Genomic DNA, 23,183 nt, shown 5'->3' with positions numbered 1-23,183 from the left:
AAAAATAAAAAAGGAAAATATCCATGTGTTTTAGGAGACCATAAATTCACAAAAGTCAAACAACAGAGGAGGAACACTAATGCCAAGTTCAGCTTAATTAACAGTCATGATGTACAGAACTTGAGATCCACATCCCACTTCACTCTACCCTGACTAGGCTACATTTGAAACACCATGTTCTGTTCTATGTAGCATAATTTAAGAACAACAATAATAAACATGGTCTAGTGCTAGTCAGAGAGCTCTGAGTTCAAATTCTATGCCTGACACTCACTAACTTTTTTCCATTGGTCTTTCATTATCATAACTCAAGGTCACTGGAGATAATTATCCTTGGAGGATCAGGGAAGGTGGGTGAACTCGACTTTCACCTATTTGGTCTGTGTACCTTCCCACAATCTCCTCTGTTGGAGTTTCCTGCAGCTTTTTTTCAGAAAGTGAGTGGGCATCCTGCCCTATACCATACCACCACTCACATGCTGGAAAAGCCTTTAACTTCCAAGTGATTCAATCAATTCCCTAAGGATGTGTCCAATGAACTGATTTAAGATCTATATTCATATATGGAGTTCTCACACAGAGCCTTCTCTATGCTAAGGAAATTGTAGCTCAGTTAGGCATTTCCATATTAATTATCTGGAAACCCCACCCCCAACAGGTAACCAGATTGCGGGGAGGGCTTTGAGACCTGGATAAAAGAAGATGAGCTGAATGTAGGATCATTTAACCAGGAAAAGAGAAAAAAAATGGAGAGGCACAATAGGTGTCTTCAGAGTTGAAGGGCTTTCCTGCAGAAAAGAAATCTAGATCTGTTCTTTTTGACCCCAGAAGGCAGAGTAAGTAGATTTTCAAAAGTACAAAGGAACAAATTTAAACTGGATAAAATTTAAAGAAAAAAAAAAAGGAAGCAAAAGTAAAGTAAATTGAAACCAAAAACTCTTTCTAAATATGTGAGCTAACCAAAAACTGAATGGGCTACCTCAAAAAACAGGGAGTAATCTCATATGTACATCACCAAAAAAATAAAATGACTTAATATGTCATGGAGGGGAATCTGATTGTCTCTGAGGTCCCTCGAAACTATAACAATGAATGACTCTTTCTTATACCTGGCACCGGTTAAGAGCATTTAGCCATGAAGTTATAAAGAAATCAGAAGGGCAAAATGACTTGATTCTTCAGTAGCCAGGCATTAATTCTATAAAACAAGTCCCCCGTCAAACAAGCCGGCTTGAGAATGAATTACCAACCAAGCCAAAACTTTCACGTCACCATGGGTTCCAGGACACCACAAAGGAGTCATTTGAGAAACACAATGACCAAGTCCCTTTTTAAAGTACTTTTCTCCTTATTGTTCCTTTTAGAAAGAAGGTGGAGAAGGAGGAGGTAGGCTGCTCAGGAAACTTGAGCTGCAGCATGTGGGAGGTGGCATGGGAATGTACAAGATGCCAACTCACTTCCTGAGGAAAGCCGCAGAAAACTCCAACAGAGCCGACTTTCGAAAGGGCCACAGACTGAGCAGACGAAAAGGGAGTTGACCCCCTCCCCTGACCCACCGAGGAGCATCATCTCCAGTGACCTTGAGTTGTCATAATGAAAGACCAATGGAGAAAGCACCAGTCATTTTACCAATTTCTAAGATGCAGAACTACTACCACAGTTTTCTGTCTCCCCACAGCCATTTCCCACTTGTTCCCTAAAATGGATTACTTGTTTTAGCAAAAATAATGAATGCAGCCCAGGTAAGAGTTTTTTGGGGGAGAGGCAGATTTGTTGATGACTACGGTCCTGCAGTCTTCCCCATCTCATTTGAAACTAGCCTGCCTGTATCTGATCAAAGAGAATTTGGTTTGGCTGCCAAGAGTTCGTTGTTGTTGTTGTTGTGTTTTTGTTTTTGTTTTTTTGCTTTGGAATCCTTCTTTTGGGGAACCACCTGACTTTTTGTCCCTGATGCTCAATAATAGACAGTGTAATTTAATCCAGGCTACTTGTGGAGTGCCTGGTAACAACCGTGACCAGGAACATCTTCTGAAGTTCAAAATCCAAAGGTAAAAAATTTCCATCATTATATCGCTATCAGAAATAAACAGGTCTCTTCTTTCTAACAAAACAAAAATAAGTTTAAAAACCATCAGCATTCCCCCTTTCCCTTTTTCACTCCTTTCCAATATTCCTTTTAAATTTAGGTTTCAACAAGTCCACAATAATTTTCAGTCCTTTAATTGAGTAAACATGCTTCAATTAGGTTCATTCATGAATCATTCCTTTATGAATTACCTATTCTTTGCCTGACGCTGTTTTAGAAAATTTATTACTCTGGATTAAAAGACAGAAACTCAACATTCCCTACCCTTAAGTAGCTTTTACTTGGAAGAAAACTACAGATACACAGAAAAGCAAATCCAAAGACATTCTTAAAGTTGATACGAAGGAGTTTTTTAGGATGGGAGAAGGAACTAGCAATGGGGCGGCTGGGGGGAGACAAACAATGTGAGTGAGCTTTAAAGGAAGCATTTCTCACTGAAAGTAAGCATAGAGAGAAAATAGGGAAGGGTAAAGGACAACCTCCTGGCCAACCCCAATATAATGTAACATAGCACTAATATCAGATAATAAAAGTGTGGAAATATGGATGATTATTGATCAAATGAGACTGAGGTGATAACCAGAAAAGGAAGTGAGAAACAGGAAATCAAGAATACTAAAGTAACCAAAAATGGGTTCTGAGAAAGGCCATTGGATTTGGAAACTAAAAGATCAATGATAACTTTGTAAAGAACAGTTACAGTTGACAAGGGCAAAAGCCAGTTTCAAATAGATTTAAAAATTAATGGGAGGTAAGAATGCAAGATGGGTATTTCAAGTACTTTTTTGTTAACCACAGCTTGGGGAGCATTGTAACAACCCCCAGGATACTGAATAAATTGGGTTGGTGGATGGGATTTCTGGGCTTCTATCAGGTCCCTGTGAAGAAAGTCCATGAAGTATTGTGACTGAAGAGGTGCCTATGAAACTGGTTCAGTTGGACGAGGTCTCATCTTGAACACATATCCCAATGTGATCTTGGGCAGCTTGCTTAGCCAGTCCAGGTGACTTACTAAGGATATGATTTGCATAAAATGGGCTATTTTTGTGGAGAAGTAACTCAAAGTGATCAAATGAGAGACTCTGGTTGAAAGAAAAATAATCCATTGGAGCCAGCAGCCCCAGATAAGACCATACTTGATGAAGAATACAGCAGCCTGCCCTTAATACTTAGCTATTGTGCCCAGCACTGTTCCATCTCCAACAGCCTTCACTTGGGGAAAGCACATCTACTCAGCTTTGAAAGTCTTGCCTAAAGCTGAATTGTCCTGACTAATTAGTGAGTATAAATGCACTTAGTCATAGATGTCACTACCCCCAGACCAGAACATACTTCATATTTCATCTTTCTTTGCTATCTGGTCATCTAAACATTTATCCTACTGCCATGAAGGTACACTATGTGCCTGCCACTGCTTTCTACTCTCCCTTACACCTTTTACTTTTTGCATTGTGATCCAACTAACATTATCATTTTTTCCCCTTGGGAGTTCTAGGGCTGATTATTGAGAAAACCAGTCATTCCTATGATTGCTCAGACCAAAATTCTTTTTTTCAGACTACCATTTCCCATATGTGTCAAGTCCCTTTATTAGAATGGAAGTTGCTATGCCCAAAGTGCTATAAAACTGTGCCTACCCTTTGATCTAGTAATGTCTCTATCGGGCTGGTCACAAAAAAGGGAAAAGGATCCACTTGTGCAAAAATGTTTGTGGCAGCCCTTTTTGTAGTAGCCAGAAACTGGAAACTGAGTGGCTGCCCATCAGTTGGAGAATGGCTGAATAAGTTATGGTATATGAGAGCTGTGCAATATAATTGGTCTATAAGAAATTGTTCTATATAGCAGCATGATTTCAGAAAGGCCTTGAGAGACTTACAGGCTAAGTGAAGTGAGTAGAACTAGATGAATGCTATGCACAGCAACAAGATTATGTGATGATCAACTCTGATGGATTTGTCTCTTTTCAACAATATTTCAAGACAATTCCAATATTCCTGTGATGCCATTTGCATTCATAGAAAGGATTATGGAGACCGAATATGGATCACAATATAGTATTTTCACCTCTTTTTGGTTGTTTGCTTGCTTGTTTTTTATCTCATTTTTTTTTCTTTTTGATCTGATTTTTCTTGTGCAGCATGACAAATGTGGAAATATATTTAGAAAATTTGCTCTTGTTTAACATATACTGGATTACTTAATGTCTAGGGGAGAGAAAAGAAGAAAGGAAAAAAATATGGAGCACAAGGATTTTTCAAGGGTGAATGTTGAAAAGTAACTCTGCATGTATTTTGGAAAAAAAATGCTAAATGATTATAATAATAACAAAAGAAGAGAAGTTCCTTGAGTGTAGGAACCATTTCACTTTTATGTCTATTTCCTCAAAACTTGATGTACTATCTAGCTCATCATAGCTACTCAATGCATGGTTTTTATTCATCTTTAGTCAAAGAAGCTAGGGGGAAAAAAAAAGAAAAATATGTAGATTGATTTTTTAAATTGTGTATTGTGTTTTTAATTAAAACAGCATGACCTACATAGACCTTGGGTGACATATTTGTATTTAGGAGAGAATCTCCTCAATTATTAAGTCCCAACAGCATTATTTTATTTTTTTTAATTTTATTTTTAATCTATGTCATAAAACAATCACTTCCATAATACAGTATAATGACTGCACATGAAGTCCAGAGCAGTTCATGATCTGCCTTGGATTGCACAAGACTAATACCTGGTCAAAGCACCAATCAATCAACAAGTATCTATTAAGTGTCTACTAGAAGGTGGACACAGAAAACGTCAGAATGAAACAGTTCATGCCTTCAAGGATGCTGCATTCTGTTAGGGAAGCCAACATTCATACCCACAAGGATATCAGCAACTAACTGAAATTTTAGAAAGAGTGTCATGTAAACCGTGGCCTCTAGCTGAATGCTAAAGGAACTAGGGGTTCAAAGAGTAGGGGGAAGGTATTCCCTCATGGAGGATAAATAATTTAAAAGTGAAAAGATAGACAATGTACTGTCAAGGAAGAAGAATGATATGGAGGTCAGTTTGACTACAGCAGTGACTAAGGGAAGGGGAACAATGTGCAGTGGCCCCCAACAAATACTCCCCAGTTGAAAAGCATTAATTAAGCACTTCATATGGGCTGATCCCTATGTTAAGTGCTAGTGATTAAAAAAAAAAAAAAAGAAAATGCTACCTTTTCCCTCAAGTCACTTAGTAATGAAAAAGTATATATAGTAGGGTATCAACAAATAATTCTCAAAAAAGCAAATATCAACTGGCAGGCACTTGAAAGAATTTTACAAAGCACTAATCATAAGGGAAATGCCAATCAAGATAACTCTGGAGTTTTACCTCCCATCCACCAAAATAGCAGGATGACAAAAGATGAAACAATCTATGGTAAAGGGCCTGCAAAAAGATAGACGGTACAATACAGTCCTAGTAGAGTTAGGAAGTAGAAGGCGATTTGGAAGGAGGCTTAAGAAATGACTGTCTTTTTTTCATTTTTATTCTGAAATCCCCATTGTTTACTCCAAGGAAAAGAATGAGATAGTAAGAAAGGTCCCACGTACTCCAAAATATACACGACTGTACTTTTGGTGGAAGCAATGATTAGGAAAAAGCAGTTGTTCATCAGTAGAAAAATCATTCTACATGAATATCATAGAATGTTGTTTTGCCACGAGAAAACAAGCATAATTTTATAAAACTTTAGAGAAATGGGGGGAGACTTAAATGAACAGATGCACAGAGAAGCAAGCAGAACTAGGAAAGTAATATGTGCTTAATGATTACAGCAACATAAATAAAAACTATAAAAAGAAAATCAACTGAACAGCATCTAATTTCAATGACCAAACTTGTTCTCAGAGGTAAGCACGTTTCTTTGTAGAAATGAAGAATTATGGGTGGGGATCATAAAATATACTTTCTTATTCAGGTGGTTGTTGCCTAATTTTGCTAAAGTGTTCCCTGTTTATTTGTGTAGGTCTCTTGTCTCTCATGCTTCTGTCTCTCATCTGTATGTGTATGTGTTCATCCTCCCTAATTTTTGTTTGTTGCAAGAGATTACTCACTTGGAACACAGAAGACTTTTGGGGGTGGAGCAGAGTGTGAAATGAAGGTGATATGTTTTATTTTGTTTTTTAAGCAAGCAATAAACTTAAATGTAGAATAATTAAAATTATTGGTATGTGATTGGAGTTGAGGTTATGTAAAATATCTAGAGTACACTCAATCAACATGATCATATGACTTTCCATTGTTGTTCCATCTGTCATTAAAAGCAGAGGAGGCAAACAGTGGGAGTGATTCAAGACTGCTATCTGCAAAAGATAGCCAGCAATAGGACAAATGGGCAAAAAGATCAGGGCTCGAGGATGATGCTTAAATTGAATTGGATAATTGTAAGGGTCAGGATTTTATAGGAAAGAAAGTGAGGTCAGAGCTAGGATAATAGCCTGGGAAACTAGGAAGGGGGAGAGTGATTTGTAGAAGCAGTATAGATTCAGAATTCAGTTAAGAAAGGTAAAGCAAGGGAAGCTAGGAGTTCAAAGAAACTGAAGTGAACATTTGAAACAAAAATGTGTTGATTGCCACCCACTGAAAAACAGAAAGAAAACCCAGGGTGGATTGATAGAATTATCTGGTAGAAAGGCAGTTTTCTTAATGACTTGCTATGATGTGAAGATTAGAGCAGATTTGCCTATTCTACTTCCACAAGACTCCTCCCGACCTTTGGCTCTGATGGGGATGGAAAAGACAAGCTGGATCTGGCTCTGAAATCATGGAGAAAAGATCACTTTATATGTTGCTTGAATGTCATAAACAACAAGACAAAGATGGGGAAGAACCTTAGCTCTGTTCCTGCTCAGGACCAATGAACCCCTTTGAAGTTGGTCATTACTTGAACTTTCGTCCTGGAAGAGGAAGTGTTGGGTTTCCTACATGCTGTGTTTACTATAATGGGAATAAATTTTGGAGAACAGTCATCGTGACCAGGATCTTGACCTGGGTCCCTCCTTAGGCCAGGGGCTCTCTCTCTCCTCTGCCTTCCAGAGATTCTTAGAGAGGCGCACTACCAATGTTGGAGTATTGAATTTAAGTAGTCATTATTTTAACTGTTTTCAGGGAGTCTCTGTTTGATTGGAAGTTCCTCTAGAGCAGCAACCATCTTTTGACTCTTTTTGTATCCCCACTATTTAGTCTAATGCCTGGCACTTAGTAGGTGCTTACTAAATTTGGGATTGATCAACTTCAATGCTTCAGGTTCTGTGTTAGGCATCAGGATTACAAGGACCAGGATGACGATTCTTTTCTGAAAGGAGTTTTCATTTGAAGAGGGGCTGCAAGATGTGCCTCTTTAATTAAATTCATGTAAAGGGAATAAATAGAAATAACTGCAAAGTAGGCAAATCAGAAGGAGATGAGATACAGGCTTAGTGGTTGGAATCAACAAAAGCTTCATGTAGAAGGGGGTACTTGACTTGCATTTTAAAGGAAGATAGGGCTCCCCAAAGCAGAGGTTTGACCACAAACAAGAGCTAGGTCACATCTAAACTGATTCCTGAGTTAATGTTGGATTTTACAGTTGGAATAAACACTCAACATCCCCTGCCTGCCAGTGAGTAACTTCTAGGCCTAGCCTTCAGCAACAGATCATAGCCCACTACGATTCAGGAAGAGTCTTGTCGGGAGGAAAGGGCTCATGTGCCAAAATCTCTACTGAGGCAACAGTGGCCTAGAAAATATTCTCATCTTTCCTAATATGGAAAACCTAACTTCATTTCCCCTCATTTCCTTTTCCAACCTTTAAATGAACTCTGTATAGGAGAGCCCATTAAAAAAAAAGCCAGTTCCAATGGAAATCTGTTCTTTATTTTGAAATTAAAGGTCAAGGGACTTTCAAAATATATTTTCCCCTTTTTATAGGAAAACTAGAATTTAACCATGAATGCCCTGCCACGATCACAGTCTATTAGGCCTCTACTAAGGCATCTGTTCACTTAAGGCCACAGAGAGCTTCTGCAGAGTCTCCAGCTGTTTGCCAATGGGGCTCATCATCAAAGAAGAAGTGAAGTAGCCTGCCATTCTCAAGGATTCTGACTTTGGCACTCTTCTCTCCTTCTTTCAAAACATCTAAAGCAGTTGTTTACCTGGAGCTTAAGAAAGGGCGTCTCTTCGGTTCCCAAGTGTCTCTTCCCTTCCACAGGTAAATCCCTCCCCTCAAAGCCTCCGGGGTACCGTGCATCCAGGGAGGGAGATGCCTATTGGAACACTGAGCCGGAGCACACACATAACAACACAGACCTCCAGGGACTGCCTAGTTGGCTGACCTCGTGATCTGTCTTCTCTATGTGCTCATCTCCCCACTCAGAGCATTAGGATCAATGCACACAGAAGCAAGGTTGCTGTGACCAGGCTTACTATCTCCCACGATTCTTTCCCAGCTGCCTGATCCTCTTAGAGGAGAGTTATTCAGAAGCCAAAGTCACCTACATACCAGAGGACAGTCCAAGGTTTTTTGAATCTAAAACCAACTTTTGGTAAATGAAACACAGAGTCTGAAATTGGTGACATCAGGTCACCTCCTGCAACCGAATGCACATCTGAATACATGTAGAGACAAAGAACTCACTAACTAATTAGCCATCCCACTTCATTTGGGAATGTTTCTCCCACCGCCAAGACCAAGCTTCTAAATCTTCTTCATACACACAACACACCTACTTGCGCATGTACAGAAACCCATGATGCATACGATACCGAGAATCAACCAAAAGCCATCTAATTGACATGACACCCCTTGGACCACTTGGAGGAAAGGATTCCGTGATCCCCAACTCTTCCCTTCTCTGGAATAAACAAATGGGCTGTCTTCACATGATCCTTCTATGGCTCGGCAAAGCCATTGTCTGTCAGAAACCCCAATGTGTCACATGCAGGCAGGGATGAATAAAGAAAAATAATTTAGTAAGTACTTGCTATGTGTCAGATACTGTGCTCGGCACTGGGGCTATCTAGACAGAGAGAAAATAGTTACTGCCTTCAAGGAGCTTCTGTAATAACAAAGGAAAACAGCAGCTGAGGGAATGGTAGCAAAGGAGGTGGGGATGTTTCTTTCCATCTGAAAAGCCACAAGGGTGATGAGTAGAGTCAGAGAGGATGAGATGCCCGCCTCTGGTTAGATCCCAGGGTCCTCCATGGGAATATGACAAGGACGGTGCCCAAGCCGCAACCTGTCCCTCTTGAGGTGCTTCTGCCTTTTTAAATTGCATAAAACGATACACTAACAGCTATGCAGTGCTGGGGGGGGGGGTGAACATCGCACCAGGATGACTGGCAGACACCCTGTCTGCAATGCCGCTCAACAAATTTCACGGTGCCCACAAATTCAAGGGAACTACAAGCAAATAAAATGGAACTGACTACAATTATTTTCAGAGAAACATCTTTGGAAAGTCAACTATCCAGAAACATCCTACATCCATGGAGATTTGATGGTTATGAAGGAATACAACGAGGGCATATTTTTAGATGAAAAAGATGTTCCTGAAGTTCTTCTCCCCAAATTCCCCTTGCCCTTCCCCCAAACTCAAAGGCTGTCAGCATTCTGGCAAATTGGTCTTCTAATTTTCTTCAAGAAGATCAACTTCATTAAAACTTCAAAGTTTTAATTCTGTATTATTTGATGGGATTTCTGAGGATAAAAAGAATCGAGGGATCATGGGAGTTGGCTACAAAGACAACACGAACTTATAATAGAAACATAATTTGTAGAATTGAATACACTGCTGTAGAAAGGGGATGATAAAATCCATGCAAAGTGCCAGTTTATCCCTCTGCTGGGGTTCTGAGGAGAAAGAATTCTCCATGATGAATGTCAAACAAAAATGCACTTAATTTTCCTAATTTTGTGGCTTCAAATCATGAGTCAGATTTCTAAGAGGAGAAATGTTAGATTCAAATGCCTCAGTGTACCTCACTAGAAAGAAAAACTCATTTGCAAGCTCTACCTTGACTAAGAATTCAAGTCATTTAGAAAACATTTCCCTTTCATAGATCAAATGATGAGCATTCAGTTGCATTACTTGTGTTTTGCTTCTTCAACTCTTCTTTATGATGTTTTCAATCCTCTATGTCAAAGAGTGTTTGATAGCAAAATATGCCACAGAAAGGTTATCAACCAAAGCAGACTTACCTAGGAAAGCATGAAGGACACAGAATTCTTTTCCGATAAACAATATTTGTCTGAGTGGAAAGAGTAAATGCTTAAAGAAATGAGAGAAGTGAAACTTCACAAAATGGGTTTTAATTTAGGTTCACTTCCTTGACATATTTAAAGTGTGGATCATAAATCACAGTTTTTGGGGTGTTTGAAGAATTGATGGTGATCTGTCATTTAGATATGCATCTTATGTCTTATATCATGAAAGAGGGAGGCACTCAAATGAAACATTGATTGTCGTGCTAAATCTCTAAGGAAAGAAGCACCCAACAATGATTTTTTAAAAATGATGGGATTGATTGTACTTTATGCCTATTGGGTTTTGGGGTAGATTTGTCATCACATTGAATTCCCAAATTTCAGATTCTGAAGAGATTTCAAAAATTATCTAGTCTACTATATAATATCTTCCAAATGAATATTGACCAAATATATCCAAACGCTCAGTTAATGGGAAAATAGATGCATTACTTCACACACACACACACACACACACACACACACATACACACACACACACACATATTCTGTCACTTAACTTGGAATGATATTATTTCCCTAGAAAAATCTTCCCTATTAAACAAGTAGGATAGACATGCAATTTAGTAGCTTTCTAGATACTAGCCAGTTTTAGACATTGGGATGCTTATTCAAGTGCTCATTTCTCCACTAGCTTTTATTTATTTTTTGCTTACCTACTAACAATGTAGAAGTTGTAGAGGGGGAAATTTAGTTCTTGTGTCCATAGGACAATATCAATGTACCAATGAAGAAGGTCTTCATTATAGTAGCCAAAGTGTGCTCTACTAATTTCCTGGAGATCTAGGCTCAATTTAAAGTGAATATCCTCACTTTAAATCAAATGTCCTCAATGACATTTCTAAAACAGCTGTTTTATATTTAACACAGGCTCCTGAGATTCAAGGCTTCATGAGATGATGAAATGTCAAACACAAGTGTTTCCCAAAAAAATATTTGTGGCTCAGGAAGTGAATTGGGGATGCCTCAGCTTTTGTTTCTCAACCCTTCCCCTCAAACATATAAAACTCAAAACAGCATCCAGGCAGCTGCTCTCAAGCACCCTATCTTGAAATTCATTGTCTCACAATCTAACCAGGTACTTGGAAGGGTACATGACTTGAAAAAGAAGCTTCCAAAAGCCCAATTGACTGCTCCTGTCCAGTGCCCTCTCTTATCCCTGCAAATTAACTGACATTGATCTGAAAACAAGAATAGTACTATTATATATTATCAAAGAAAACACAGCCACTTTGAATATAATGTCACAGCCATCAACATTCTCCTGATCTTCTTTTAAAGTTCCATACTTTACCTTTGCTCAGAGAGAATCACATAATTACCAAGATTCATTAACAATTGTATGTTGGTATTTTATCCACAGATAGATCAAGCGAAAGGGCCAAGGGACCAAGCAAGAAGAGGAGGAATTTCCCCATGCAGTAGATAAGTCCCCTGCAGCCTCTTAACTACCAGGTGATTTCAGCCTCCCTTGCTTCATGTATACTTGACTCAGAATTCAAATAACAACCTTTCTGTCTAGGAGTCAAAGGACCTAAACCCAATCGATCTTCAGCATCCTAGGAGATGCTTTCCTTAATGCTCTGCCATTTGTTACTCAATTTGTGTATTTTAACAAGAGATGGTTTTATGAATGACAAATTTGATGTGAGTTAGGACAGAAAGAGACCTTTTCCCTAACTTCCAGAAGGGGAAGGGAAGATTCTTTCATGGGATCATTTTGACTTTAATAATCTTTTGATTTTTGTAAGTTTTCTCTCCCCTCATTCCCTCTCCACCCCCACCCCAAAAATCATTAAAAATCCCTGTCTGGTGCTGTGATCCATGCTGCCAGTCTAGAGATTTGGGCTCACTATAAATAGGTTCTCCCCAAGCAATGTGAATCATGGTTGCTGACAGCAAACCAACAGATTCATTAGTTTGCCTCGTAAGTCTTAAGAATAGCACCCCATCGCAAAAATCAGAAAATTTGCCAGTTTAAGAACAGATTAAATCCCTGGGTTTATAAATGAAATACATGCTGCACTCGCCCTCTGGATGTCTTAACGAGCTTTGACGTCTTTGGAATATCTTACTCTACCTGGGAAACTTCAACTAGAACAGTAACCATCAAGAATCTCTCTGAGAATCCATGGATGTTCGTGGAGTCAAATGAGAGGAGAGGGAGACTAGGGTCAGATGAAAAAACTGACAGGATAAATTCCAAGGTGGCCTAAAATCCATCATTGGAAGAAGATGTGTATGGAAGTAGGAGAAGCAGCCAATGAGAGGATAGCATTTTCCCAGCTTCAGTGCTATTTTCCTGCGAGATTTCTATTTAGTGAAAGGGGGTGTAGAACAAAAGAAGTGTGATTTCTTTACTCATATAATTTAATTGCTGTAGCTACAGGTTAGAAATATAGCCAAGGGAATTTCAGAGCCTTGACATTTTTTCCATGAACACTAGAAGGAAAAAACCCAAATGGGGTGGCAGCCCAGTCAGACAGAGGAGTGCTTTAGGTTTGTCTCAATTCCTTAACTATGGCATAGAATTACTCAACGTCTCACCAACCGCCCAATGGAAAAAAAAAAAAAATCTATGGAACACAGCTCCTGTGGAGAATTAGCTTCAGGATTTAGGGAAACCATTCAGACCATGGGATTATTTTGATGGAGTGATTTACATTATGAAATTTCCAGACCCAGGACCAAGGACACTGTATTTTGACTCTCGGATTTGGTATCTGATTGTGATTCCCTTTTTTATTACCTATGTTGGCAATAGCAAGTAACTTCCTTTCCCTGAAACTTAATTTCCTCTTCCAGAATAGCAAGGGGTCATTTCAGGTGATCACTAAGTTCTCTTTCAGCTATAAAATCCACTGAGGCTGTTTTCCTACTAACACAAAAGAAATCAAATGATTGCTCTATTTCAATTTAATGTTAGATGTCATGATAAATAAGAAATGCATCCTCTTGTTTTAATGTGAGCACTAATTGAATACTTTAAAATCCCTCAGTTTAAAAGCTTAAAACAAGCTCACTTCTTTAGATTTCCTAAAAAGTGATTTCTCCCTTACAGTATTTATCTCATCCAAGTGTTTTTTGTTTGTTTTTTGTTTTTTACCTCAGCCCACAGAAAATACAAAAGATAACCAGAAATGCATATGGTTAAACCAAGCAGCCGCCCTTTTTCGGTCCTGTTCTAGTTTGGTTTTTGTTCCCCCCACTCTTCTTTGGCCTTTTCTTAGAAGTTCAGGCAAAAGAAATGAATGTTTCTACTCATTCAATCACACTCAAGCAAGCAGATGGGTGGGGGAGAGCGGGAATTTTGTTTGTTTTTATTCTCTCAACCCCGAACTCTGGCTCTCCTGGAAAGGGGTGCACATCTTCGCCTAAAATAAACACTTGGGGGGGCTGCTGATTCCAGCTCTTGCTGGAGCATCATATCCCCTCCCCTCCCCTAGTCTCCATCACAGAATTGAATTCTATTTACGTTTTTTAAAAAAGGGGAAACTGAGAAACTGGAGACAACAGAGAATAAGCCGGGCTTAGCCTCGCTTCCCCAGCAGGCCCAGAGTAGGGGACACACGGAGACCGTTGGCCTTCCAGCCTCACCTCCGTACCGATTTTAGACCCCGGAATACAAAAGCGGGGAAGGGAGGCTCCAGACGAGCTCCCAGGAAAAAGCAAAGCCCCGGGAAAGATGATTACGGGGGGAAGGACACATAGAACAAAGCTGGGGAGTGCGAGCCATGGAAGATCCCGAGAATAGCTGCCGGGACGTTGGACAGAGCCAGGAGGGGCTGGTCAAGGAGGGCAAGCGTCTGGTGGAGGTTTCGGAAGGGAAACAGGCTGCAAGGTGAGGGAAGGCAGCATCCGGCCCAGGCCTCCGGAGCTGCCGCTCCTAGCCGGTGCCTGCCGAGCCCCGGATGGGATGGCGAGGGAAGGGGCTCGAGGGGAGCCCAAGGGGCGAGAAAAAGGAGGCTGCCCGGGGTCGGGAGAGGGAGGGACGCCCGGCGCGGGTCTCGCCGGCTGCCACTGACCTGGTCTCCTTCTCACGGGCCTCTTCCGGCCGCTGCAGAAACGCACCTTGCTGAACACCCCGAGGACATGCCTCTCGCACAGGGATCGCCCATCCTTGCTGGGGCTCGAGCGGCGCTTGGAGGCCGACACCCGATCGCTGTTAGACTCCCTAGCCTGGCGCTTCTGGCGGATCAGCGAGCTGGCGATGGCCGCGGCCATCGCGGCTCAGCCGTCGGGGCCCTTCCTCCAGCCCCCGGGGCTCCCGGGTCGGGAGAGGAAGGAGATTCCGGCCGCCTTCCCTTCTAATGCAATCTCCTTTAGGTCCCTTTTACCCCTCTCCTTCTAATCCGAGGCGGGGCAGTCAGGACCCCGAAGGTGCCTCGATTGGGCAAAGGGGAGGCAGTGATTTGGAAGCTCGGTGTTGGCCGCGGGAGAGAAAACGGGGCTCCCGGCGGCCGCCTAAGTCAGTCTGGAGCCGTGGGCAAGTAGGGGGACCACGAAGGTTTGTTGGTGGAGACAAAACGAATGTAAATCCGAGTGTAAACTTCCCGGAGCGCCGCTGCAGAAAGTGAAAGAACGGCGATCCTTCCTGCGAGCCGGCTCACCCCGAGCTCTCGTTATTCCCCGAAGCGCCCCCCACCCGGGCCCGGAATCCCGGAACCCGCGGGGCTCCGCTTTCGAAGGGAGGCTGGGCAAGGGGCTGGGCCGGGCTTGCCTGGAGTCCGGCCGGCTCTGGAGGGTCTGGTTACCGAAGTGCTGTCCTCAATGAGAAGGCGGCTCCGGGCCCGGGTCCCCAAAGCCCGGCCCCGGGGGTCCTGGCTGCACCCAGAGCCCCGAGCAGAGGCGGGAGGGGGGGGAAGTGAGAGCTCGATATAAAAAGTGTGTACAAAGCGGTGAGCTCGGGGCGGGCGGCCGTGCCCCCTGCCAACAGCAACGATCAAAATAAAAGGTTAAAAAGTGACTCCAAGCTAAGGGCCTGTCGAAAAGAAGCCGCCAAATTCGGGGGTGAGAAGGAGCCGGGCAAGCACTTAAGTCCCCGCGGGCGGGCTCCGCCAGCCCGAAGGAGCCATGCCCCCCAGCTCAGCCGGCGCCGCCGACATCGCCCACCAGTCCCCGGGCCTCGGGTGCTTGTGTGCACGGGGGGAGCGGGGCCGTGTGGGTTTTGTTCCAAACGGACCCGGCGGCCGCGGGTCTGGAAGCCAGAGGCTACCTGGGAAGGGAGGGGGGGGGACCCCGAAGCGGGGCAGGTGGGCTGGGCTCCAGGAGCAGGTGGCGCTCCCCCAGGTTTGGTGGCGCCGGGGCAGCTGTTCCAGCTGTGGGGCAAGCTCCAGGAGCGCCAGAAGCTGTGGGAACCTCGATTCACCACGAGCGGTGCAGACAAGGGAAGGAGGGAGGGAGGGAGGGAGGGAGGGAGGAAGAAAAGCAGGGGAGGGACCTTGGGGAGGGAGATCCCCGGGAGCCTGGCGCCCCCGGGAACCGCCCGCCCGCCCCCACGGCGAGGGCACGGGGCGGGGAGGAGGGGACTGAGAGCCCCGTCAGCGGGAGGGAAATCCCTTGCTCCTTCCGGAATAGACCCGCACGGTGGGAGTACCTTCGGCAACTGAGCGTCTGGAAGGGCTCGGCGGGGGGACCCCTGATCCCCAGCGCCCGCGGAGAAGCTCTGCCTCGGATTGGAGGGGGAGTCCTCGGGGTGCTGAGCGCGGCCCAGCCCCTCCCAGGGCCGCTTTAGCGGGGCTTCCCTGCCATGGGCCGGTCCGGAAGAAGGAGGGCCCCGGCTCTGGAGCGTCCGAGGGTTCGAGGCATCGCCCCGAGGGCCCCGCTCCGTTCCCCAGCCGCCGCGCCTAGCCCCTGGCCCCGGGCTCAGAGCGGCGGCCCCGGCTGGCCCCCGGAGGAGTCCTGTCGGCCCGAAGGGACGGCGATCGATTAGATCCGAGACGCAGGCGGCCGCGGACGCTCAGACAGTTCTGCGGCCCCCATCCCGGCCCTGGGCGGAAGGCGGCACGCGGCCGGAGCAGCAGGAGCAGGAGGGGGCGGCTGGAGAGGACGCGCCGGGCACCGGCAGGCTGCGGCCACACATCATCCTGCCCTTCGGCGGCTGCTGGCCCGGGCGCCGCGGCTCCCCGAGCGCCCCGGGCCACATCGTCGGCCCCGCGCCCCAGCCCGGAGGGGAGCCGAGCCCCCGGACGCGGCTGAGAGAGGGCTCCCCCGAAAGGCGCAGGCTGCCCCGGAGCTAGCCGGCCCCGCCGCCCGCCGGCGCCCCGAGCCCGCCCCGCAGCAGCTGGGTGCCGGCGCGGCTCAGCGCCAGGGGCATTCCCGCGTCTGGCCCAGAGGAAGCTCCGGGGGACCCATGGGGGTCGAGTTCACGGATGAGCCCCGCTCCCGGGGGGCTGAGGGCGAGCACTGAGGCCGACCCCGGGCAGGCGGTGCCGTCCGCCCCGCACACGGCGGGCTGCCCGCTGCAGATCGGGCTCCGGCTCCGGCTCCGGCTCCGGCGGACGGGCTTCCAGGCTGGCGTTCCCTTGGGTTGGGGCTCGCTCCGGTCAGCAAGAGGAAACTCCGGGCGGAGAAGGCTGGCAAACGGGGGCAAAGGACCGGGGGCGGGGGGAGAGAAAGGGAAAGCCTTCCCAACTTCTTCCTGGCAGCTCGAGAGAAAGAAAGGGGGCCAGGGGGAGGGCGTTCAAATCCAGCTGTCAGGAGCGGCTGGCCACGGAGCGAGCGTGGGCTGCTGTGCCCATTTTCTTCCTGGGCGCCGACTGATGGCACTGGGCTTCCTCCCCCCTCCCCCAGCCCCAGCGGCTGCCTGTGTTTCCCTCCTTGTCGCCTCCCTCCCTCCTCTTTCTGTGTCTTCTGTCTCTCCTCTTCTCTCTACGCAATCCTACGTGATTGAGGTTTGGATGAGAAATTCTCAGAGGCAGAGCTGGGGAACTGCAGTTCGAGTGTGCTGTCCCCTCCTTTACCCAACTGGGGAGAAAACGTCCCCTGCCCAAGACCTGGCGAGGAGCAAAGGGGCCCCGGGCAGCCCCAGGAGGGGCGGGAGGCTGGGCTGAGGAGAGAGGGAGAGCCTCCTGCCCAACCGCAGAATCAGACGCCTACTGTGCGCAAAACATTGATCAGATTAGAAGGTGGGGCTACAAGAGCAGTAGCAAAGGAGAGAGAGAAACAGTCAGCAAGGGGGCAAATTCGGCTCGGGTAACACTTTCCCTATTGGGGAAAGAAGTGGACATTAAGGGATGACCAGGGGAGTTGCTTTCAGACCACCTGCTGGGCTGGCTCCCTACTGGGCTAATCTCCAAACAGGTAAGTGAAGTCAATGAGTCAGAGCCTCCCTAAATGTAATTCAGATCCCTGATCTCTCCTTGAACCTACAGGTTACCAGTGTAAGCATGGTGTAGTGGGAAGGGCAATGACAAGGAGTCAGGAAGGCCGCTGTCCAAATCCCTCCTAAACTAGAGACTAGATGTGTGATCCTGGCAAGACCCGTTCTCAATTCAGGGCCCTATTCTTTCACTGTAAAAGACGTAGATTGGATTGGATCGCCTCCAAAGTGGTTTCTAGCTTTATATAAAGCAAAGATTCAGGGTATCTGGGCGAGGTTTAAAGTACTAGTGACCCCCAAGGTCATCTGTGACAAAACTTAACACTTGCAGGAAAATAAACGACAAGAAAATTAACCAATTTAAAGGACAGTGTCCAACAGGAGAGGATGTTCTCTTTGTTCTCTGCTTAAATTACATCTGAAGCACTTTGTGTCATTTTGGGTACCACAATTTGGGGAGGAGATAGATGGAGGAGAGGGTGCTCAGGGAAGAGTGATAAAATGGTTTAGACAAGTTCAAACAAATATAGGCGGTTAGCCTGGAGAAAGGAGAGAACAACAAAATGCTGGGTCAAGGATGAAGAAGAGATTATGAAAAAGAAATAGGTTCTACCTTCTGCCATTGACCTCAGGAGGTGGAGCTGGGAGTAAGGGGTAGAAATTATAAAGAATTCAGTCTAGACTTGATACCCAGGGCAGAAGGGGAGAAAAAGCCATCCTTATAACTAGAGTTGGGTATCAGTGGAATGATGCTGAGGCCTATCAGCAAGAGGGAGTCCAAACTCACTTGTTAAACTGTCTGGAGGAAAAAAAAAATAAAAATAAAAATAAACTGTCTGGAGGAGCGCTCTGAAGACAAAACACACAGGCAAGTGGCGCGTTCAGTCCTGGGCATTACATAGGAAGGCCTTGAACAAGCTCAAAGTCATACTCAGAAGGCTGAGCAGGTCTGAGCTTGTCATAGGAGGATCAGTGAAATGAAATGGGAAGGCTTTGCCTTGAGGAGACCTGGGGGGAGGAAGGAAGGAGGTAGATGATCTCTCTTCAGGCATTTAGAGGCTGATGTGGAAGGATGGATTACGTGGTTTTTGCTTAGACCCAATGGAGAGAACTAGAGTTAAGAGTGGAAGAGAGTGAGAGAGGAAAATTTCAGCTCATTATAATACAGCACAGCTTCCTAAAATTGAGAGCTGTAAAAAGTAAAATGGGATGTCTTAGGAAGTGCTGAGCGCCTCCCTGCTAGAGGTCTTCTAGGGGAGGCTGGATGTGCATGAAGACAATAATATCCTGGGGCTACAGGTTGGGGGGGGCATTTATGGGATTATAGATTTAGATCTGCAAAGGCCATTGGAGACAATCAAAGTCTTTACCCTACATTTACAGAAGAGGGAACTGAGGTTTAGAGAGATTAATTGACTTGCTTAGGATCACATAGCTAATGAGTCAGGATTTGAACTCATGTTTATTTACCTCCAAATCTAACCCTTCCTCTACTATACCATTTATCTGCTTCAAGAAATGCAACCGAATCTGAGATGTTAGGACTGTATACATAACATGCGCGCGCATGCGCGCACACACACACACACACACACACACACTAAATAGTGTCTTTGAAAACATCGAAAGGATAATTCGAATGTTAAACTGAATTCACCAATTATCATGCAGTCAATATTGATTAAGCACCTATAGCACATAATGCAATGAGCTAGACACTGGGCAAGTCACTTAACCTCTTTGCCTTGATTTCCTCATTAGTAAAATGAACAGGAGAAGAAAGTGGCCAATGACTCCAGGCTCTTTGTCAAGAAAACATCAAATGGGAAAATATAAAGAGTCAGACATGACTTGAAATGATCAAACAACAACAGATAAGAAATTCTAGGTGGGAAATGAGACAATATTTAAACACCAGGAAATAAAATCCCTACTCTCAGAAAATTGTGATTGTAGGGGAGTCCACCAGATACCATGCAGATGCAAGAGTGTGCTTGGGGAAAAGGATGGATTTGCCTAGAAGGAAAGCAGAGAGAGATTTGCATGTGAGGCAGCTTGGGTTAGGAACTGTCAAGTCAACATGAACCAGATGAATCTTAGGCTGGCAGTTGGGGTAAGAGAATTACTGAATTTGTTTGACAGCTGTTTAGAAGGGGATCACATGAAGAACTGGCATCTGTGATGGGAGATCCAGTGCATTCCAGGGTAAACAAGAAGGAGAAAACCCCAGATTTTATTGACCACATTCTTGCACCAGCTTGATTTGGCTGAATGGGAATAAACGGATGGTCCACAGTGTTCTGACAATAGTTTTCGTTAAAATATATTGGGCCAAAAATGAAACACAATGCATTTCAGTGCATATGAGTGGGGTTTATAAACCAACTGGTGGCACCATATGGCTGTTATCAATTAAAGACTTGTCCAAATTCAGCAAAGAAAGTTATTTTACTTGGCTAATAGAATTCATCCCTGAGTTTAGAGTAACACAAGAACAGACTCGTTAGCTGAGGACCCTCTGTCTTTGACAAAGCAAAACCCTCTCTTCCAATTCACAGCTGGCCAACTGAGCAGAAAGCCTAGGCAGCTTTGATGGGAAAACTGAAATGTAAACAGTAACAAAGGATATCTGGAAGGAAGAAACTAAAGAACGCAGTATAAACAAACCTACCATCAACTATCCCCCTTTCAATACACGTTACTGGGCCAAATGGAGGCAAAACGATTCACTTTCTCCCAGAAATCTAGGTACTAACCTCTGGATACTGAGAAGTGTTGAGACTCCTTTCCTCTTGATCATTTGTCTTAAAATCTGATCAATTTTTCTCTAACCCTATAATTGGGTTACCTCTGTCTTATGGAATCAAATTCATTTCATGCAGCATTTGCTTTTGCATTTTTCATAGTCAAGTTTTTTTTTTCAGTTTTATGTTGACTTTGAATCACTATTAACCAATGGAGCATATCTCAAGGTTTAAGATGGGGGGGATCAGATAAAAAAACCCTGCTATTTGAACAGATATTGAAACTCTCTTCTGCATTTTGACAAGCCTAGAGCCCGGTGGGGATGTAAAACAGATAGATAGATAGGTATATACGCATACATATACATAAATGCTTCTACAGGTAACCAAAATCCCTCACTTCTACTAACTGAAAAGTAGTATTTTCTCCAACTCAAAAACCCTATTCAAAAGATGCATAGTTTCTTGGATGCTATCAGATTTGCTTTTTCATTTAAGAATTGCAGGAGCTATAGATTTTTCAGAGTGATTTTCTATTGTTAATTATCCCACTGAATTATTTATCCTAGCTTCAATCTGAAGTGAGGAAGATGAGTCAGGAACACACATCTTCACTCCTTGTGAGATAGTCTCATAGTCTAGAGGTTCATGAGTTCATCAGAGGTCAACTAGCTCTAGATAGCTAGAGGGACAGTGGATAGGGAGCTAGGCATGGAATCAGGGAAACTTTAGTTCAAATCAGACCTTGAACATTCCCTAGCCCTATGACCTGGGCAGATCATTTAAGTTCAGTCTCAATTTCCTCACCTGTAAAATGGAGATCATGATGGCACCTCCATCCTAAAGTTGGGATTATCAAATGAGATAAAACCTGTAAAGCACTTAGCATGATGTCAGATACAAAGTAAGGGCCAAATGAATGTTTCCTTATTTCTTCCTTCTTCCAGAATACTTTTTACAATATCCCCCAAAAGGATCAAGCAGTCTCCTGAAGTTCTCCAGGGCTAGTGGTTTATTAGTTCAGAAAGAAGCTCATTGGGACAATTCTAATTATTGAAAAGTGATCCTTTATATTTTTGGTGAGTTGTTTCATTATGTCCAAGTCTTCATAGTCTCATTGCCAAGGAGATATTTCTTGGCAAAAATACTGGAATGGTTTGCCATTTACTTTTCAAGCTCATTTTACAGATGAGGAAACTGAGTCAAACAGAGTAAAGGGACTTGGCCAGAGTCATGCATGCTAATATCTGAGATCAGATTTAAACTAAGGAATATGAGTCTTCTTGACTGTGTCTGATGCTCTATTTACTATGCCACCTAGCTACCCTGGCCCTTTATATTGTGCAAAAATTAGTTATTTTCTGCCACTTTCCTAAACAGAGGAACAAAGAAAATAAGTCTAATCCCACTTCCATTTTATAATACTTCAAATTCTTACCAATAGTGAATGATAATGTTCCACCAAGTTTTCGAAGGAACATTGATATCCCTCCAACTAATCCTTGCCTGTTATTGAATCAATCATCAAGTTATTCCTTTTCTCTGAATGCCAATAATGTAGAGATGCACAGAGTCATAACCTGGGTTCAAATCAGTCATGAAATACTTTTTAAATAAGAAAAACTAATTTTCTGTCCTAAAAAATAATAGGAGGGGCTAAACCTACATGATTTTCAAAGTCCCTTCTGATTCCACTAATTGGAGTTTTTTACCAACATACAAACTCTCCAAGTATTCTGGGAAAGTAATTTATCAGATTAAGTGACAAATTTACATAGGACAGCACTAAGCTCTCTTCCCATCTCCTCACTAACTCCCATAGCCAGAAACGAAAATCACTTTTGTTCTATCTTTCATACTCTGAAGATCATTCCCATGGATAGTCAAAATAGAACTCAAATAGGAATAGAGTGATTATGGTTTCTCCGTCATTTGTTGTTATTGCCTCATTCCTACTGAGTATTAGCTGTTTACCTTCTATAATCTTCACCTTGCCCACCCATGTGAAAAAGCAATTTTGTTGACCTCACATACATGACAAGTAAAAACTCATTCTAGGATTTTACCTTTGTGACATCTAGAAACAAACCATGATATCTGGAACTGAAACCAATTGTGACATTCATCTTTTGTGCTCTTTCATCGTTAGTGTGGTCTTGAATTTGGACTCAAACCAGCTTGAGTTCAAATCCCACCTCAGACACTCAGTCAATGAGCAAAGTCACCTAAAGTCTCCCAACCTCAATTTTCTCATTTGAAGAAAGAAGAGAATTTAACTGTAAGACTTACCTCTCATGGACTGTTTGGAGAATCAAATGAGATAATATATATAAGGCATTTTTGTCAACTTTAAAATACTGTATAAATATCAGGTACAAGTTTTATTAATAAGTTTCACTGCCTCTATTTTAAACATCATCAGTAGAGATAACCTACCATTGTATTCATAAGTGAGACAGGAAGTTAGTTAACTTCTCAGTAAGTTAGTTAAATCCAGCAAACCAATATGCTATTCTGTTTTACTGGGAGTTGGAGGGGGGGGGGGGTTGTTCAAAACATTTGATCAATTAAACAGAAATTATTATTTCTCCCTATACATTTCCGAGAATACTTTGGCTGAATTCCTTGCTTATCCCTACCCATTATTCCTTATGATGTTTTATACTAATCAGTGTACATATGTCCCATGGTATCCCTTAATAAATGATAAACTTACGAAGGGAAAAAAGCATCATATTTGTGTTTGTTTCCCCT

At 43.7% G+C, this 23,183-nt stretch overlaps 1 protein-coding gene across 3 annotated transcripts in view; it reads right to left on the bottom strand.

Moving 5' to 3' along the window:
- The window catches only part of FGF12 (fibroblast growth factor 12), a 512,340-nt gene that overhangs the window by 192,606 nt on the left and 296,551 nt on the right, over nt 1-23,183 (bottom strand). The window contains exon 1 of one of the 3 annotated variants that reach the window (XM_031957414.1): nt 14,390-17,216. The exons of the other annotated variants lie outside the window; for them this stretch is intronic. Coding sequence (XP_031813274.1) covers nt 14,390-14,588 — 199 coding nt within the window. The 5' untranslated portion in view covers nt 14,589-17,216. Of the gene's footprint in view, nt 1-14,389; nt 17,217-23,183 lie in introns of those variants that run through there. 3 annotated transcript variants of the gene reach the window in all.

The sequence above is a fragment of the Sarcophilus harrisii genome, chromosome 3, assembly GCF_902635505.1.
Source record: "Sarcophilus harrisii chromosome 3, mSarHar1.11, whole genome shotgun sequence".
Taxonomy (NCBI): Eukaryota; Metazoa; Chordata; class Mammalia; order Dasyuromorphia; family Dasyuridae; genus Sarcophilus; species Sarcophilus harrisii.
This window is presented reverse-complemented; position numbering and strand designations above follow the sequence as displayed.